The sequence below is a fragment of the Phoca vitulina genome, unplaced genomic scaffold, assembly GCF_004348235.1.
Source record: "Phoca vitulina isolate PV1807 unplaced genomic scaffold, GSC_HSeal_1.0 scaffold4, whole genome shotgun sequence".
Taxonomy (NCBI): domain Eukaryota; kingdom Metazoa; phylum Chordata; class Mammalia; order Carnivora; family Phocidae; genus Phoca; species Phoca vitulina.
The window spans coordinates 9,437,473-9,458,364 of record NW_022589707.1 but is presented as its reverse complement, the minus strand read 5'-3'; the positions used below and the strand labels follow the sequence as shown (position 1 = coordinate 9,458,364).

The 20,892-nt window shown below is 38.6% G+C and overlaps 1 protein-coding gene across 7 annotated transcripts in view; it reads right to left on the bottom strand.

The window, feature by feature from the left end:
• The window catches only part of DGKI (diacylglycerol kinase iota), a 419,897-nt gene that overhangs the window by 86,130 nt on the left and 312,875 nt on the right, over window positions 1-20,892 (bottom strand). For all 7 annotated transcript variants that reach the window (XM_032401488.1, XM_032401491.1, XM_032401494.1 and 4 more), the window contains 2 exons: window positions 7,595-7,674; window positions 5,320-5,364 (listed from right to left, as the gene is read on the bottom strand). In XM_032401488.1, the coding sequence (XP_032257379.1) occupies window positions 5,320-5,364; window positions 7,595-7,674 (125 nt within the window). The remainder of the gene's footprint in view (window positions 1-5,319; window positions 5,365-7,594; window positions 7,675-20,892) is intronic.

The following is a 20,892-nucleotide window of genomic DNA, read 5'->3' as shown; positions in this document are numbered from 1 at the left end:
TTGGGAATCCCTGCTTCATTCAATAATGTCCAGTCAGTAACCACTTTATTTTTAAATTGATCTCTTGTTTACCCACCCACATTTCCTCATCTGCCTGCCCAACCCATCTATTCATTTTGTTTTCTTTCCATTCATCACCAAGTTGTATAAACATATCCCTTTATCCTTGGTGAACAGATCCACCGGGGATGGGTAGAAACTCTGTGTTTACACATCTCTGTCCAACAATAAGCCTCCTTAATAGACTTACTGCTATTATTTTTATCTTTCAAAACTCTTTCTCCTCAAACCTACTTTACCAGCCATAACTCCCGTGGCAGCTGCATATAGAAATGGGATGCCCATTTCCAAAAGCAGCTTTGAAAAAATGAAGAAATAATGACAGTGTAGAAGATGACAATGGAGATACTATACATTTTTGAGAACCCTTTTGTGTGAGAATGTCCTCTATCAACAACAACTACTCTGTGTGTGTATGTGTGTCTGTGTTACTAGCAGTCACACCTTCACTTGTAACAGACCTGGCCCCAGGCAAGTCTTATTTTAATTCCTTTTCTGATCCATTTGATCCATTTCTGACAGCTTTGATCTAGCCCAAAGGAACAACACTCTACTAAGTTCCTAGCTAAACCCTGTCCTTCCCTGAGACAAGATAAATTAATTCTCAGGACGACTTCCTTAAACTTATTTCAACCCATCCATCGAAAGACTTCTAAAATCCAGGAAACAAATTAAGGAGAAAGAGGCTACAGAGAAAGAAGAGAGATGAATAAGGATAGTCAATATGAAGAGACGAGAAATAGATCAAGTATTTATGAGCAAATGCTGTTTGCCTAGGACAGTGCTCTGATGGAATATATAGATCCATCTCCCAGAAGATCAGGTCGTTATGTAAAGTAGGGAAAGGGATCAGAGGATGAACAAACTGACACAGACTCAGATCTGATCAGGAGTTTTTTCTTATGAAAGTGAAAGACATCTCTAAAAGATGAAAGAACTTTTTGAAAATGGTGTATCTATTTTGAAATACCCCAGCCATTCTAGCGTTAGTTTTAAGTAAATAAATTCTTAAAGAAGAAGAATCACCTGGATGGATTCCTTTTTTTTGCAGCTACCATTGAATCCTACTGTAGTCTTTAAAAGCTCAAATTGGTAGCTCATAATATTCTGAAAAGCATACCTCTGTGTGCCAACTACATCAGTCCTCCACAGAGCAAGCACTACACAGGGGAAATAGGGTGTCTACAAAAAACCCTACCTGCTCCTGGTTCCCTTATCCCTGGTTCTCTGTTATTCTCCTCTGCCCTAGCCACAGATGCCTCTGTTTCCCTGCACTATTTTTTCTCATCCTGCTCTTTCCTCTATGCCTCTCCTCATCGAGGACTTACATTCTGCCTGTGGTCCTCAGGAATGTCTTGAGAGCCATCAGAATGACTCAGGGGTTCACAAGGCTCTCACTATTGACATTAGGGGGCTGGATAATTCCTTGCTGTAGGGAGGCTGTCTTGTGCATTCTAAGATGTTTAGCAGCGTCGCTCACCTCTACTCAACAGATATCAGGAGCACTGCCTCTCCTACTTGTGACATACAAAAATGTCCAAATTGCCAAATGTCCTATATATAGGAGCAAAATCTCCCCCGTGTTGAGAATCCCTAGAACAGTTGTATCTGCTTCTACTCCTTAACTTAATGACTTGGGGTTAAAAGGGGATATAATGAAGACCAGAGAGGGAACAGGGAAAGAATTATCTTATTGCAGATGGCCTCAAGAAGCATATCTATCAAATAGGTAGGCAGAGTCCAATTTCTCTATGACTTCTACCTTACCTGTCAAGCTCAAGAATATCCTGAATCCGCCAGCACAGTGCATTTATCAGTTACAGGTTACAAGAGATGCCATTAAGATCAAGGGGCCTTTGTATTTTGACCTCAGAGATAGTGTAGGCAGGAATTTTCAGCAGGCTATAAATACCCAACGCATTCTTGTATAACCCATAATGCCTTGTTAGGTTAATATAAGGTGTCATTTTTGAGCCTTAGTGCTTTGTTGGCAATTCACTATAGATTAGGGAAAGGAAGAAACCAAACCAATGACATGCTTAAATGACTAGGAACTGCCATATGGCTCACTAATAAGGTGACTTGGGCACTCATACACCTTTCTAAATGCTGGTTTTCTCTTGAGTTTTTCCTAGCCTTAGAAAATAGTCAGCTAAAATGTCAGCTGCCAATCAGTGAGCTGATAGGAATTTCTCAACTTTTTTTCCCCTTAACTTACTGGTATTTATTCATGCCATCAGTTAATTCTCCCAGCTTATTTTGTGTTATCCCATACACAAGAAAGTCCATTTAAATGCATTTAAGGCACTTTGTGGTCCGTGTTTCTGACAGGCCTTTCTCTTACATCACCCCCTAGCCCCCCACGCCGAGACAGGCTAGAGAGTATGATATGATCAGTTTCTGCATGAGGAAACACAGATTTAATATTAAATTTCCTGCCAGTTGGTTTGGTCACTTTCTTTGTAAAGCTAATAGCACTTCTATGCCATGGTTTTTCTATGCGCCCTCAGAATACTACAGAATTCAATCTACTTCATCTCAGCCTCTCCACAGCGCTGACACATTTCACTGCTTCCTCCTCTGAAATACATTTCACTCTTGGCTTTCATGATACTACCTTCGCCTTGATTTCCAGTTTTCCTGCTGCTCATCTCAGTTTCCACGACCCTTCTTGACTGATGGTTCTCTTAAACTTGTGCTCTTTTTGACCCATTAGTACAAGCAGGTGTGACATCGAACCTTCTTCTTTATCTAAGCTCTCCCTGGGTGATTGCCTCCAGCCTTATAGTTTTAAGTACCATATACTTCCTAATGACCCACAAATTTCTATCTCCAGACCTGAATTTTTCAATGAGCTTTAAAATTCACAGATCTCATTTTCTACACACCAAAACCTCTTGGGTCTAATAGGCATAACAAAATTAGGGTGGCTAAAACAGAATTCTCTATTCACCATCCCTCTCACTCACTTCTCCTCTTCCTGACTACCCAAGGTCCCAGCCATATGTGAATGCTTATCTTCCCCCAACTCCTTACCTCAAGCAGCTCTCCTTTGCTCCACCCAGGAAATTTCCTCACCACCCTCTTTCTACTCCGTGGCCATGTTAATTCAAACAGTCTCCCTCAGGTAAACTTCTTATTCCATGAGCAGATCTTGGGCTGCCCTAGATTTCCTTTATTCCATTCCTTCCTTAATACCCAAAGGCCCCTGTTTTTTATACCTCTGCAAGGAGGGGTGTGGGCACAGTAGTACTCCTGACACTCAGGTTTGGTCACTGAATTGGTTATCCTATGTATCAGTACATAAAACCTTCTGACATGACATTTATAATGCAGCAGTTTTGACACCAAAGTTTGACTTGACTGCAAGGAACCCAAAAAACACAACAAGCTTTTGATATAGTTAGATAAATACCACAAATTCTTCTGCATGTTTCTGTTACAAAATAACTACTGAAACGAAGATCCTTCTCATATTCTGGAGTCTCAACCATCTCCTGATCTCTGGGAAAACATGTACAAATATGGTATAAAGAAAACATGGTACAAAATATCCACCTACCAAAACTCTCACACCAAAGTGACAACATCAAATAAGCCGGAACAATAAATAGATGTATTAGTTTCACAAAACTACTTAGAAAAAAATATCTGAAATGTCTTGATAAAAATGCAAAGATGCAAAATGTTCATGACTGAAGAGTACAAACTCTTGAAGAAACCAGACAAATTTATAACTCTTATACATAATAGGGTCAGTTTTTAAAGACTAGAGATAAGCCCTAGCCTCTAAAAGTACCAAACTTTTAAAAATAAAATTAAACTTAGTGGCTTCAGGTAAATATGCAAATAACCAATGGGAGGAATGTTGTGCTCTATCTAAAAAAATAAAGTGGAAATTAGTCTTTTAATGGTTGATAAAAAAGTCTCAGAAGTAGAGTTTATTTTCTCAATGTAAACAAACCCGAAGTGAATTCTTATCCTTTTTATTGCGGCCAGATGGAAAAAAAGATTCTTGAATAGTGGGGTACTTTGTTTGCAACATAAACCTACAAACAAATAAGAACACCAAGGCTGTTCCTGTCATTAAGCCTCAGGATAATGAGGCTGCCTTGGCTGAGGGTATAGGGTATCCACCAGCAGACAGAGAAGCTACCTAGAGGTTACAAGATAAAGTTTCAAAAAATTGTTGTTTAAAAAAAATGTTTTTTATACGAGAGGATGCTTAGGGTGTAGCAAAAGAGAAACCAAAAGCAAATGTGAGGTGCTAAACCAGGATTCACAGATTGAGACATCTTTAAACACCTGTCCCCCACATGGAAGTATGAAAGGGTCTAGGACAGGATTTATTTATGGAGGGAGTCTTGGCATGCTCTGACTCCCACACACCTCTCTAGTAGGGAAGGGGAATGGCTTCTCAGAGAAAAGGGCTTTACTGGGACCACTCAGAGCTTCATGTTTGCCCCTTACAGTTTGGGGTATACTATACACTGGGATCTGAACCATGCCTGAGAAATCTAATTTGTAAGAGGATGGCTAGAGAGTGCAACAGATTCGGGACAGGGAAGTGGGGAGATAATTGTCCTCCCAAAGATTGTTGGGGCAAAGGATATCTGAGTGTTCTCCTGAGGACTTGATGTGGGTCACGAGAGGCAGGCTGGATTTCTTAGATCCTGTCCAAAAGACCAAGATGTGCTAGTCAGACTGTACTTTAGAACATTTGCTTGATGGTTGTGGGAAACAGAGAACTCACTTTTCTGGATGTGAAGAAGACACATGCAGCCCTGGTTGCTAATGGCAGCCATCTTGGGCATGGAAACATCTAGTTCAGAGGTGAAACTGACAGACAAGGGGAACAGAGCAGAAAGACCAGCAGAAAAATGAAGCATGAAGGTTGGCCCGTGGTACATAAAATCCACCTTTGATCTGAACTTTTCGCTGATGTGCACAAGTAAGACTTTCCCTGTCAAGCTAGTTTGAACTGAGTTTCTAATATTTATCATTGAAAGCACTTCATTTTGTAATCTTTTCTAAATGATCTGGGAGAAAATCCACAGTCCAAATTTGTGCTACACTAGAGTAGTCCCAAACCAGGAAAATATAAAAGAATCAGAATGTCCACTTCACTCAGATCTTCATGTGAACTCTATCCTTAGGGAAGATGTGGCCTCTAATCCAAATGAAGCATTGATTGAAAGATGGACCTTCTTTTTGCAGGGGAGCTAAGAAAACAACCACGGGGGGTCAATTATGTGTTACCTGGTAATGAACTCTCTGGAAGCCAGAAGAAACTGACTGCAGGTCCTAATGAGAAAATGGAAAAAAAAAATCCATACCTTAAGATTAGTTTGGACAAGCTGCCTCTATAACTCTATCAACTGAACCCCCAATTTAGTATTATTAAACTCATCTAGAAAGTATCTATAACTCTTCCAAATTCATCAAGCTTAAACAAAGAAGATAATGCCCAAAATAACAAAAACACACCGACCTGGAATGAGAGAAGAAAGGCCATTTAGCTACTGAAATCTATATATCCTAAATAGTTTTAGAGGTGAGTGATACCGTGTCAAGGATCAAGAAGACCAAAAGTAAAAACCAGGCAATTTCGTTTTAATAAATGGGGGCCATATTTAATTTGCACCTGAATTTTTGGCTTATGAAGAAAGCTTCTAAAATCCCTTTAAGTACTTAGAAAGAATTTATTGATCTTAGACCAAATGCAAACTGTACAAGTAATTGTGTTTCTACTGCTAAGTGCTTGGCAAACACAGGTTTTCATAGACAGCCAAGAGAAAATCACTGGCCACCTCTGCAGGATCATGAAGTGCAAATTAATAGGGTTGAAATTAATGAGGTTTTACTGGCAGATTCTGAGAGTCTGGCTTCCTTTATAAAGTTTTATAACTAAGTTGTCACCATGATCATGTCCTGAAGGCTTCCTTGTTAATGAGGGTAGTGATTCTATTCACAGATGTCAGTAATCCTGGGTGCCTCTGTCCTCATACCTGCTTCCCACAGGGCTTTACCAACCCACTCTCTGTGCCCAACTTAGTTTTAAAACTTTTCCTCTTTGAGTTCATTCATTCATTCTTTTTTCTTTTTTTTTTTTAAGAATCCCGCTTTTAGTTGAATATTGATATTACATGCATGTAATATCAGTTTTCAACAAAGTCAATTCATCAGTCATGTCATGGACTACCGTGAAATCTTGTTACCCAAGAGTTAAAAAAAAAAAAAGGTTTTGTATCATTTATGATTTGCCTTTTTATTGCAGGTTTTTTGAGGGAGATTTCACAATAAAATAAAAACATTATTTGGGAAAATGAGATACTGTGGTATTCGAGGAATATGGATTTGAGCCTGAGTCACACACTACTAAGTCCACAAATTTTAACGTTAAAGTTATCTTTGGTAAAAAAAAAAAAAAAAAAAAAAATAGCCAAATGAAGCCACAAGCGTAAAACTTGCTGATTTTACTTCTCTCACCCATATCAGTGTTCAAAGTTTGGTCTCTATCTCAAAATATATTGTGTTTACAATTCCACCTCTATGCTTAAAAATGCTGAAAAGGAAACTTAATAATTTTTCATATTACTTTATGCCTCTTACCTGAACTTATTGCCACCAAGAGAACTAGAATCTCATGTTTAAAGCTAAGTGGCTACAACTTGATGGTATTTTAAGCGTTATATATCTTCTTTATTTGTGGTATTTACTTAATGGAGAACGTGTCATCTAGAAGAGAGTTGTTCAGCTTGTGGTATCTATAAGAATTACCCAATAGCTTAAAAAATACAAATGTCTAGACCACATCCAGGAAAAAATGATTTCAATGCACATCTTTCACCAAAAAAAATGATGAAGAAGTGGCTATTTATGCTTTTCATCATTTGTAAAATGAAGACAGAGAATACTCCTTCTCAAAGTTTGGCAAAAACAATCAATGACCACCGCAGTGATGGGTCTGGGTCTCCTGACTTGGCTGGTGCAGCTCAAATTCGTGGGAATGGCATATATGAGGTCTCTTCCATTGTCTTTCTCTATGGTAAGCCAGACTGAGGAACCAACTAGAGTATTCTTCTGTGTTCGGACACACATTCCTAGGAAGGACAGAGGTTTTTCTTTCCTGTGGAAGTTATATTTTTAAAAAATGTAGTGATCTCTGACCGAAGTCTGTGCTAGATACAAAACATTAAATAACCTAACTCTCTGTTCTCCTTCATTATTCATCAGGACCCTTTGAAATTCTATATAGCTCAAAAAGCACTGGATGTAGTCTGGCAAGAAGACAAGAAGTTCCAAGCTATAGTTATGGATCACACTAGAGCAACATCCTTTCCCATTTCAACCACCTGAGGAGGGAAAATAGCAGTGGGGGTCGGGGAGAGAGATGTGGTCAATGCTTAAAGGACGAGGACACCACGCTTCCATTTTCTCCCCAGATGCATCATTTCAGAAGTAAATATATATGGCTGGTAATTGTTTACAGAAATGGAAAACTGAAAATAAATAATTGGCTAAAGAAACTCACCTCCTGTAGGCGGTCTATGTACATACGGCAAGTCTCCAAATCACAGTCTCCACGCACAACTAGAATACCCAGAGGGATAGCTAAGGGTGAAGGAAAGAGAAAAGTCTAAAATAACATATTTGATTTTTCTAGATTGGCATAAATGTGTTTCTTAGGGTTAAAAAAGTATCTCATAAATATTATTAGTGTTTTGGACATTTCAATATCCAAAATTCTCCTCAAACCTCCCCTGGGACCCAAACTCTTTATTGTGGATGCTTTCCTTGTATGAGTCGTGTTGTCCCTTGCCACCTGGCCAGCCTTCATTTTGTCTCGGTGGCCCTGATATGAAGTGTAATGTCATGCGAACAGTGAGGCATGGCCGGGAGGCGACTCACAGCCAGCTAATAATTTATGCCTGCATTTTCCATAGTCAATGTACCGCCAGAGAGGAATTTAAAAATCCTGATTCTGGACCCTTACTCCTTTCCCTCCTGAAGGCATGGGGTTTAATCTTTCCATCAGTTTGCAACGGTTCCCTATTTAAGAGACTCGAGCTACTCAAGGCACTGTTGCTACCTGGTGGCCAACACCAGAACTAACTAGGCATGAAATATTTAAAATAAATAAAAGCTTCTAGAAGGTTTGCAGCTTAAAAATCCCATTGACTTTAAACATGGTCAATGTAAATGTGGTAGCAGCAGGGCTTCAGGGAACAGTTAGGAAAAGCTGTTACGTGTCTTAAATACCCTCTATTTAGGTGGTGGCAAATGTTCCACAATGGCTTTAACGGACAGAACTTCCTAGGTCAGAGATCACCGCAAGATTCCTGAAAAATTGTCTCCTTCCCAAAACTTCAAAAAATATATTGCCTATTTCTAATTGTAAAAGTACAGTTGTACTATTAAATCCATAATTTAGCCAAAAAAAAAAAAATACCCTTTGAAATTCTGAGTTATCCAACTAGAGTCTAGCAAGCACATGACAGGACAGTGGTGTTCACTAAAGATTTTCTAAAATCTTTCATTCATTGAAGTTTTAAAGTCTCATCATCAATAAATGGGTCTGAAAATGCAAAATGCATTAAAATTAATAATACAGAGCATAAAATACATATAAAATGCAGGGAGAAATCTTGAGGAGCTCACAAAGTCATAGAGAAGATACATATAAACAATAATGACTGTAGCATAGGCTACATTAAATGTATGAGCTTAATCATTTGAAAACTATAGGAGAGAGGGACTAATTCTTGCCTGGAGGGCAGTTCTAGGCTCTCTGTAAGATATGAAGCCCCACTGGCTCTTTTACTTAGAGAAGTGAGGATAGTCTGAAGAAAAAGAAATAGTTTCTTTCTCCTTATGAGCTCTTAGATTGGCAACCTAAAGGAACAGGGTATGGTATTGATGTCTCTAATGGAAACCAAAGTCCTACATACATAAAGCTTGAAAGCATCCATCATTGTGTAGAACTATGTAAACATGTGCATAAGTGTGGACTCTCTCACCAAGAATGGCTCGTTTATCTTCACAACCATAATGTCTGATAGAGCAGTATGTAAAAAGGGGGAGAAGGGCTTAGAGTGTGTTCAAGTGTCAAAGAGAAAGTACATCTTCAAGGGCTAAGTCAGCTTTCCAGGGGAGGCAAAAAAAACAAAGGTTTGGAGCAGGAGACAGAGCATGCTTTGGATTGGGGCAAAGGGGGCAGTAAGCAAAAGGGCAAGGAGCCCTGCAAGTGTTACGTGTTTAGTTTAATAACCTGGAAAAATAGTTTTTCTCTTCTTTTTGAATATAACCAGAAACATCAAAAAAGTCATCAGTATGGTAATCACGCATCTTTAAAAGGAATGGAAAGGAAATTCAGTGAGATTCCTAAAAGTACTGATTAAAATAATCATCCTCAGCTAGACTACTACCTAGACCCAAATAAGGTTATCTACTGAAGTAAAGAAAGATTAAAGATTTCTGACACTTAAGGAATGAGTAGGAAAAGCTAGAATTTTGGCCTAGAAAGTCAGTCAAATGTTGTGGAAATAAAATATAACTTACTAACATGAGAGCCCATGTTAGAATCTCACTTAGGGATGTTTAGTCTTAATTTCAAATGTGCCAGTGTAGAGAAATGGAACTTGATCAATACTCATCTATTTACTTAAATTAGGAGACACATATTATAGAAATGCAGGAATCCTGTTAACATCTCTGATTTCCTTCTATTATCAATGCTTAGAGTTAATCTGGCCATAAATTCCATGTACTTGGTAGCAGATATTTTAAACTACAATTAGAGAGTAGATATTCCAGACCTAGAATCAAGAAGGTAGAGCTAGGAAAAAGTTTTCAAAGACGTGCCATACATTTCCTACTATAAGTATAAAATCAGCTACTTTGCAATATTCCTCAAGAAGTCAATTAAGAGAAAGAGTGCTTTTGATTGATGTTAGCTATTAATTGGGCTTTTAAAAGACCATTCTCTACCACAATTTCATATCATGATTACTGACAATTGCTGTGAAATCTAGCCTATGAAAGTAGCAGTATGAGGTACAAAGGATTTATAGTAACTCTCTTGGATTCAAATCCCAATGCTGCTTTAATCTTATGAATTACTCACATTAGCTCTTTGGTCCTGTAAATTACTCAATTCCTCTGATCCTTAAAGTGAAGACTATGGTATTTAGGATAGGTACCTTCTAGGATTTTGTGAAGATAAAATGCAACACTATACTTAAAAATGAATAACCAAAACATCAATGTTCTTTCTCCTGTACTCCCTTTACTATCTTTTGAGCAACTTCAGCTAGAAAATGAACACATCTCATCATATTTCTTTCAGTTTACCATAATACTGTAAGGATTAGCTGGTAGTTCCATAAATTATATTCCTGTTTTCTTAAAACAAACTTCTACTCTTTCTGTGATGAGAAAAATAACTGTAGTATAAAAATACTGTGATCTGACAGTTTCATTTGGAGCTTGACATGGCAGAGAAAGCAGAAATTTGTGGAAAATTATCACCTTCCTTTTACAATAGTGACAACTACCACTTCAGTGAAGTTTCCTTCATATTAATTGGGAACATTGAAAGTAGTTGTCACTTGAACATTAGCATCATTATCCCCGATCCTGATGACTCATCTTATTTTGGCATTAGAGATTTTACTTGACTCCAGTAAGCAACAGCCAACACTCAACCTACATAATGGAACTTTTATTGCAGGGATCAAATGGAATTTATAAGTTCTAAGCAATAAAGAACAAGCTGGTTTCCTAGTTAAGATGGCAGATTTAACACCTCCTTTTCTCTTACCAGAAATGCTGCTAAATTACAGTAAATGGATTTTTTAAAGACATAAACCAAGAAAAAAAGAGGAGAAACAGTGAACAGACAGTAACAGATGAAGCAGATAGAAAATTGGTAAATGACCCAGAGCTCCTATAGAGTCCAATCCTAAACCATGGGTAGGATTGATGAGAACCAATATGATTTATACAGCAAAACTCTCAGAAGTCTTGCAAACTGGCAGTATCAGGTGCCTTACAAACTGAGGATGGAGGGGGTAGCCAAAATAGATGACCAGATTCCACCAACCACTCTTGGCAGATGCAATTACTTTACAGACAATGGGGATTAACTGATCATCAGAAGAATGCAGAGATCCCCAAATTTCTTCCCTCACTAGGCTCTCCAAAAGTTGGCAGCCAGAGCCCTACCCTTTTGGAAAGAGATTTGAAGCCTTTTCTCTAGGGAATCCTCAGAGAGTTAAAAGAAAATATTTCACCCATGAAATATAAACAGAGTATATAAAAGAAGATAAAGAATATGAGGAAGAAAAAGGAGAAGGAACATCATTCAGAGAACAAAAAAATTCTTGAAAATAAAAAAATTGATAGAATAAATAGAGTTTAATAGAACAGAAGACAAAGTTGAGAAAATCTCCATAAAAGCAGAGCAAAAATAAAAGGAGGCATAAAATACGAGAGAAACGCTAAGAAAAATAAGGCTGGGCCAAGTGGTCCAACATTCAAATAATAGGAGTTCCAAAAACCAGAGAAAAGAGAAAGGAGTAATTATCAGAAATAAAATAAAAAATATTTCTTAGAACTGAAGAACATTAGCGGCAAACTGAAATGGCCTGACAGCTGCCCAGCACAATAACAATAAAACAATAGGAAGACATTTTATTTTAAAATTTAAGAATACTGGGGACAAAGAAGCGTCTATGAATTTCCAGAGAGGAATAACTGGATGACATATAAAGGATCAGGGATTAGATGGTTTTAAATGGTACAGGCAACTACACAGTCAGGCAGGCAATGAAACAAAGCTTTCAACATTCTAAGACTTTTACACATAATCCAAGCTTTCAAACAATTCCAAGGGTTGAATAAAGGACACACCTTCTATCAAGAAGCTACTGTAGTACTTCCCCGAACAAAAGTTGAGTTTGCAACAAGGATGAGGAATGCATGCAATATAACATATGGGGAATACAACAAAGAAGAGGAGCAAAGGAAACTTCCAAGGTGGGGCTAGACAAGCCTAGGACGACATATGCAATGAGCTGCCAAACAATATATACAGGAGCACTGTGACTCAAGAGACTGCTATGTGGACAGTTGTCATCATTGAGATATTCACAATACTTGGAGCTTTTTTTCAACCCAAGGATACAGCCCAGGTGAGTCCTAACCAGTTTCTTATATATAACAACACTGTAATCACCCCAGATGTACTCTGCCTTAACCTGTCTTTGAGAGCAAGAGTCAGGTTATGATGAAGCAGAAAGTTCAGAAGTTCATTCCCTCTAATCACATTTCTGCTTGATACCTACAACCCACCCGATAACACCTTGACAAATGTTTCTCAGAATTCAATCACTACCTGGCCCCCCAAATCCTCTTAGAATGGGCTCATGTGCATTCTCAGGGAAGCTGAAGCCAGATATCAATGCAGAGACTCTCTTCAGCTCTCCTGAGAGCCTTCCTCTAAAAGTGAAATCATCACCTTTTCCTTATATGGGGAGGTCTAAGTCAGTCCGTCTGTCTCTCTCTCTCTTTAGTACAGCGTAATTCCTATTAGAACAGAATTGCAGCTGACTGGGCTGCTCACCTATTCAAAACACAAACAAAACTATCTCCAATGGGATCATTAAAAGAAGGTGTGTGACCTTAGAGAAAAGCTTCTCAGAAACTGCAAGGATTTGCAAAGACTGGGTTTTAAGCTCTAAATATATACATAAAAATATTAAAATTGCAGAGTCTTGAGGCTAACTAAAAACAATGTCACTTCCTAAAAAGAATAAATCAGAGTTAAAAATTCCTAAAATAGGGAAGTATTTTGAACAATATGGTAAATCATCAAAAATATAGATAATCTTAGAATGAATTTATTTTATGTTAACACTATTAAGAGATATCCTTTTTAAAACTTAACATTTCCTTAAGCATCAATTGTAGATTTACTGACATAATCAATAGGGTTTATGTCCAATACTCACTCTCTTTGTATCAACTTATACGCAGTCTTGAGAAACCAATAGGCTGGGGAAAAAAAAAAAAAAACTGTTCCCTGGAAAATAACACAGGTGAAAATCTAGGCAAGCTTGTGTTTGGCAATGATAGTTGAGGTACAGCACCAAAAGTGTGATCCATGAAAGAGAAAAGTGATAAGCTGGACTTCATTGAATTAAAACTTTTGCTCTGTCAAAGATACTGTTAAGGAAATGAAAAGACCAGACACACCAGGAAAAAATTCTTTGCAAAATGCATATCTGATAAAAGACTGGTATTCAAAATATGCAAAGGACTCTTAAAACTCAACAGTAATAGTCAATTAAAAAGTAGGCAAAGATCTGAAGAGACATCTCATCAAAAAAAAACCCACAGAGATGGTAAATAAGCACAGGAAAAAGGTGCTCAACATCATATGTCATTAGGGAATTGCAAATTAAAACAATGAGATACCATATATACCTATTAGAATAGCTGAAATTGAAACAAACAAATAAACTGACAACACCAAATGCTGGTGAGAAGGGGGAGCAACAGGAACTTTTATTCATTGCTGATGGGAATGCAACATGGTATAGCCACTTTGGAAGATGGCTTGGCAGTTTCTTACAAAACTAAACAAATTTTTTTGAAAGATCTATTTATTTATTTATCTGACAGAGATAATGACAGCGAGAGAGGGAACACAAGCACAGGCGAGTGGGAGAGGAAGAAGCAGGCTTCCCGCTGAGCAGGGAACCCAATACGGGACCCAATCCCAGGACCCTGGGATCATGACCTGAGCCGAAGGCAGACACTTAACGACTAAGCCACCCAGGCGCCCCAAAACTAAACAAATTCTTACCAGCAATAGTACTCCTTGGTATTTACCCAAATGAGCCAAAAATTATGCCCCCACAAAAATTTGCACATGAATATTCATAATTGGCTTTATTCATAATTGCCAAAACTTGTAAGCAACCAAGATGTCCTTCAATAGGCGAATGAAAAACAAACTTAGCATCATATGACGGGATGTTTTCGGCAACAAAGAGAAATGAGTTTTCAAGCCACAAGAGACAATGGAGGAAGCTTAAATGCATATTGCTAAATAAAAGAAGCCAGTCTGAAAAGGTCACGTGCTGCATGATTCCAACTACATGGTGTTCTGGAAAAGGCAAAACTATGGGGAGTAAAAAAAGCCAGTGGTTGCTAAGGGTTACAGGAAAGGGATGGATGAATAGGTACAGCCCAGGGTGTACCTAGTGCAGCAAAACTACCCTGAATGATACTGTCAGAGTGGATATGTGTTGCACATCTGCGAAAATCCATAAAACTGTAGAACACAAGCATGAACCTTAATGTAGAAATGTGGACTTCAGTTAATAACAATGCATTAACATTGGCTCATCAATTGTAACAACGAATGTATCATACTAAAACAAGATGTTAATAGTAAGGGAAACTACGTGTGTGGCGGCGGGGGGCAAGGGGCACGAGTTGAGGGGATATATGGAACTCTCCGTACTTTCCACTTAAACTTTTTGTAAACCTAACACTGCTCTAAAAAATAAAAAGTCTACTAATTTAAAAAAATAGAAAAGCAAAAGAAAAGAAAAAACAGGCTCTGAGTTTCCTATAGACAGATACTTTGCTAACATCCGAGAATTTGCTTACATATAGAAAAACAAATGTTACCTACTTTCTTGGCCATAGTTTTAACACTATTCAAGAAGTCATAAGATGGTGGGAAGAAGGGACTAGAGGTAAAAATCAGGGTGGGGAGGCAGGGGACTAAAGAAAGGAAGGAAAGTCCTAAGGAGGATGGGAAGGGGCAAGTGGAATTTTCTTATGGTCCTCATTAGTTTTGAATGTGTTAGGCTGATCAGGGAACTAAAGTTCTAACTTGATGGCTGACAATAATTAAAGAGAATGAGTTGGCAATGTTTCAATCCAATTCTATGCGCCCCCCCCACCATGTGATACAGGTCCATTTTACAACAACCTGTCATCATTAACTGCCACAGCTCAATGGAAACAACAGGGGAAATTAATAGGCATATTAGCATTCAAAAGATACACAACATCCTAAGAACTTTATGCTGCACCATGCCGTAGCTGGGGTCTGTAAAGGGTTTCATGAACCCTGGTTCTTGCTATTAAAAGTGATCCTAGAGTTTGTACTCCATAGCTTGAGCTAAACCTTCCCATAGGTAGTTCAAAATGTCACCCACAACATAAAAGTCAACTAGGTAGTTTTCACTGCATTCTATATGAGGATAGTACTTTGGAGGTGTGCTTTCTAGCAAGTAGCAGTTTCTCTACAAATCCGGGTTTCAAACCACAATCAAATTCTGCTTCTTGTCCTAATAGTAAACTAACTGAGAGGGCAACACAAGGGACATCCAACTCACTTTTTAAAAAAATCCTCTTAAACGCTTTGTCATTTATAATCTCAAATAACCACTCCTGGTATTCATTTTCACTTAACTGGGCAATTGTGTTTCAGATATATACCTATATAGGGAATTGTACAAAAATATTTGTCAGGTCTACGAGTCATCCACTTAATCATCCAGCACAAACGTTTTAAGGATTTTCTTGTGCCAGAGACAACTGTACTGCTAGGAGGTGAGGACGCAACACTGAGTAAGACCCGGTACCTGCCCTCAGGTGTTACAGACTGGGAAAAGAGGGATGTTAAAGATCTCCTCTTGAGTATATACCTGTGATTGGAATTCAAAGATCCAATACTCTTATAATAATAGAAAACAAAGGTCCAGATGAAACAGTTCTATGAAATGACATAATCTTCCAACTTAATATGAAAGTTTACCAACAATGATGTAAATTTCTACTTCTGATGGAGAGAACTTCATTTCAATGAAAATCCCTAATGTCACATTCAATGAAATTCTTGCACAACAAAATGTGTTATAAAATTCCTTGGGATTTATTCCCAGGGTAAAATGTAATAGCAACTTTTAATGGTGAGGTTCTAGAATGTATTTGACAATGGGCACTGGAAAACAATAGAATTTTTTCCCAGGTGCATTTATCGGTAAGGTAGTATTTGCAAAATTCCTACACATAGAGAAGAACCACCAGTGATAATTTACCGGAGTCAGTGTTCTAGTAATTAGGAGATAACAAATACTTGGTTATGACATCAGAATCTTGGCTACATGGCCAGCCAAATAAATATGAAAGTCAAAGGAAATATTAAAGGCCCAAAAGCAAAGATTCACAACTGTACCCAAAACTTAAATACTCAAAATGATGGTTAGAGACACTAGTTCAAATACTTTCCACAATTTCAACATCACACTGTGTCTCTGCACCGTTCGGTGATGGACAAGGTCATCAATAGATACGGAGGACACAATCAGTCATGCAGCTCTGAATTTCTGAGTTCATTGGATACATGTGGAGAATTAATGACAGTAAGATTTCCTAGAATCTTCTGAAGAGGCCTCAATCTCTTTCTGGAAGCAAAAAGAGTAAACAAATTACATGTAGACAGCTGCCAAGTAGAGATGTGAAGCAGGGTAGATTTAAGCAAACACATCCTTAGAACCTGACAACCCAGGGTACTCTCTAATTCTGTTTATCAGTGATTCCAGAAGAGTGCCATGGATCAGTGATTCAGGAAACCCACTAAGTATTAAGAAAGAATGCTTTCCCCAGTATGAACTATGAAAAATCTACAGCTTTTCCCTGGGTTGGGAGCACATAAAGTTGTCCCGAGTCAATCTGCAAAGAGGTTATTTTCAGATTAGCATACATTTCTGTCCTTGATTCTATTCAGTTCAATATCTTTACCAATAAATTGGAAGAATACATAGAAGAAATGTCCACCTTGTTGAAGATCAAACTCTGGAGTTATCTCTGACTACAACGTCGGGCTAGAAATAGCCTGAAATTTAGATTGCCTTGCATTTATGTTTCCAATTTTAATCACTCAAATTCCAAGTGAAGAATATTTGGCTTAATAATAGTTCCTGTCGAAAGGAACTTTTACGAAAAGGTCATCATTAACATTTTGGGTTTCTTTTAGCTAATTCTGACACATCTAAAGAAGGTAACTGATATTCCAATTCCCTGAATTTGGAATAGTAGGGGGGTCAGGTCAAAAAAATACAAATTAAAATCTGGACGCTAGTGGTCATATGAGTCTAATCCCTAGCACCTAGAATAGTGCTTGGTACCTGGTAGGTATTCAATAAAGAGTTTGCTTCCTCCCAGGGGACAGCCTGACCTGCATCTAACAATCCTTGCTTCCACTGGGACAACCCTAAAAGGCCATCCCAGGTGCAAATGTCCCTGTGGGAGGCATCTATTGCAACTGTAGCTTGACATCTTCCTCTGCCCTACACCGATGCTACTTTCCTCCCTCTTCCCAACTGTTGTTCCCTCTTGGAGAGTCCCCAACAAACCTCCTACATAGAAAATGCAAAAGCCTCAGATTCTATTTCTGAGGAAACCCAACCAATAACAAAAGCTATTATCTTAACACACATTTGTACAAGTGCACAGCTATGTCTTTACAAAGAAGTAGACCTGTGTATTAGGAAAGTGTACTGGATTAGGAGAGAGATGTAAGCTCTTAGTAATATCCTGTCACAGCAATGTGACCCCGGGTGAGGCAATCTAAGTGTCCCTGTGATAACACATGCAGAGAGCATATATGAACGCCCTCTGTAAGGCATGAAGCAGTGTGCAAACACTAGGTGTTTTAATTATGAAATATGATGCTTTGACTGCAGTTGCTGACCCCACACCACTCACATGTTAACACGATGAATAAAAAAGCAACAATTTTATACAAGGCCCCTAGAAGGAAGTCTCTAAAGAGAAACCTAACTGCCATCTGAGTTGATATGCTAGAGTCAACCCGGGAAGGTACCAACAAAATGAACGAGGTTGGTGTACAAACGGTAAGAATTGGTCATTATTGTGTGTGCACAGAATAAACTAATGAACGTGAAAACTATTCCCCTGGGCAGGGACGTGAGGATAGACCTACAAAGGGTGGTGTTCATCACCAAAAGCTGAGTTTTAACAATGAAAGAAGGATCAGAGATCAACACTTGAGGCTTATTTCCTCCCTGAGACGTCATCAGCATCTAATTCACCAAAGCTCTGGAAGCATGCATTTTCTTGTAAACAAAGCAAGGCTTTGGATCATAAACAGAATTAGGTTGCAAAGGGACTGATGTTTAAAATAAGATCATCATCTTCCAGCCCAATACTCTCCTGGCATCTGAATCTTTGAAGCTGGAAAGAAAGAGAGTGTACTCATTTATAAGTCAAGACCCTTAGGAACTGACAGGTCAGGCTCTACGCACTTAGGAAAAACCAATGAATTAAGTGATCCATATCTAAAGTGCTGCTCAGCCATTCTGCCTGGGCCATGGATTGTGTTGCCCTTCAAATTGATTATTTCCAACTTTCTCTGCTCTTCCTGAACATTGATACCCTCCTGACCCTGCTGTGAGCTAGTAGGCTTGCTTCTTATTTCACTGAGAAAATAAAAGTCACCAGAATAGAACTTCTGCTTCTCCCTAGTACCCAAACCCCCAACTCACCTGTCTCTGTATCATTCCTCTGCCTTTCTGGCTCTGTGCCCTGCAGAGCCTGCCCCCACCCCTCCACTGGGCACTGGGTCCCATCTCTACCCCCTTCAGAGGCATCACCCCTGCAATTGACCCTCTCTAGGAAATGGGTCCCGTCAGGAGAGACAGCTGTACTCTCTGACAAAGTAGAAAAAAATCCTCCCCAGATCCCATGTCCCCTTCCAGCCACCATTCCATTCTCTCTTCCCCTAAAAAGAGCAACCTACGCAGACTCACTTCCTTCGCTCCCATGTGCACACGTGCCCATTCTATTCACCTTCACCTTTTCACTCTTCAACCTCTTGTGCTGTGACTAATACCACCCTCTGCCCAAATCCGATGACTAGTTCTTAGCATGCAATCCTTACTCCACTGCTCCCACTCCGGGGCATTTGGCAGAGTTCTCACTGTTCTTGCATAAAACATTTTTCTTCTCTTGGCTTGCAGTCAACAGGCTCTCTCTTTCTTCCTAGCTCACTGTGTGCTGCTTTTTGGTCACGGTGGGTCCTCTACATCTCCCCTACCTCTATTTACGAAGTTGCTCAGGCCAAAACCACAGAGGTTTTTGGGAGAATTAAATTATATGACAGGAGTAGAAATGTTAAGACATTTCCTTGCTCACAATAATGGTGCAATATGAGTTAACTGTTATTTTTACTTGTTACATTTTAAATAAAAAATATACGATATAGACAAAAGATAGGGAAGAACAGTAGAAGAAACTAAACACAAAACTCTGGGTAAATGTCAACTCATGAAAAATAGGAAAAGACAAACATGCTCCCAAAGGGATGGACAGTTCCCTTCAGAGAATAGACTGACATCATTTAACTCCTCAGACATTTCAAAATGGAACACGTACCTCCACCAAATGGAGGCCTAATCTCTACTGAACAGCCCAGTTGTCAACTTGTTAAATGAGAGGGGAAAGATTCAATTTTAGATGAAGCAATCAACAGGAAAAAAAAAAAATCAGTACTTACAGCAAATTCATGAAGCAAAATGCACTTACACAATTTTCTAATGTTCACACTCATTATGAGTGATGCGCGTGCTTTAAAAACTTCACTAAGGAAATACGTCAGGAGGAAAAATGTTAAACCCTAGGTAATTTCTATAGGACTAAACATTTATTATAACATAGTAGTTCTTAGGAAACACCTAGGTTAACCACTGCACAGAGCAGATAAGGCAAATGAAGCCTGAAGAGGATAAATGTATTGCCCAAGGTCGTACAACTAATTAGTAGTTAGATTGGCTTTTCTCATTCTTGCTTATATATTCCCATCCCTTTCTTTAGTCATTTAAGTGATGTTTGCTAGGAAAATACATACCTAGTGTTTCCATAGCCCTGTTGGAATTCTCATCACGTGAGAAAAAAGCTCCAGTGAATCAGGGACTATTTCTGTTTTTTTTTCCCCCTACCACTGTTTGCTAACAGTAAGCGCTTAATAGTTGTGTACTGAATAATTGTGTTAAATGTCCCAGTTTCATCTTCCAATGCCCACCATCTAACGTGGTATCTAGCATATAATTGTTGCCAGTATATAGTTTTTGCAAGCATGGATGCATCTGAGTGAATGGCTCCACTTTGACATGTGTTAAATTAAATTCACTTGAGGTAAAATATGGAAACTAGAAACGATGAAAACCCCAGTGATCCACCTCCCCCTCTGTTTGAAGATGGGCTAAACTTAGTGACTCACAAAAAACAGCGTCGGGAAAGGAAAAAAATTAGTAACTTTACAGTGGAGAAACCTAGCAAATACAACCTTAACCAAGTGATCAGGTTACCATCATCACGGATGTCATGTGGATATCAGGTAACCCCTGATATAATGGGATAAAAAAGGAGACTTCACCTTTGCAGTATTTTTTTTTTTTCAAGAATATATAACTCCACTCTAATTATGTGTTAAACAACAGACAAAGCCAGATTGGGGGATATTCTACAGGATACCTGGCCAGTATTTCTTAAGACTATCAAGGTCATGGGGAAAAAAAAAAAGAGAAAGTCTCAGAAACTGCCACAGACCAGACAAGACTGGGAAGACGTGCCCACCCGATGCCATGTGATGTCCTGGATTTGGATTCTGGAATAGAAAGTCCAGAGTTTAGTTAATAATAATGAAGCACTATCTGTTTCTTTGACAAAGTTAGCACGGGAATATAAAATGTTCAACAACAGGGAAAACTGGGTGAAGGGTATACG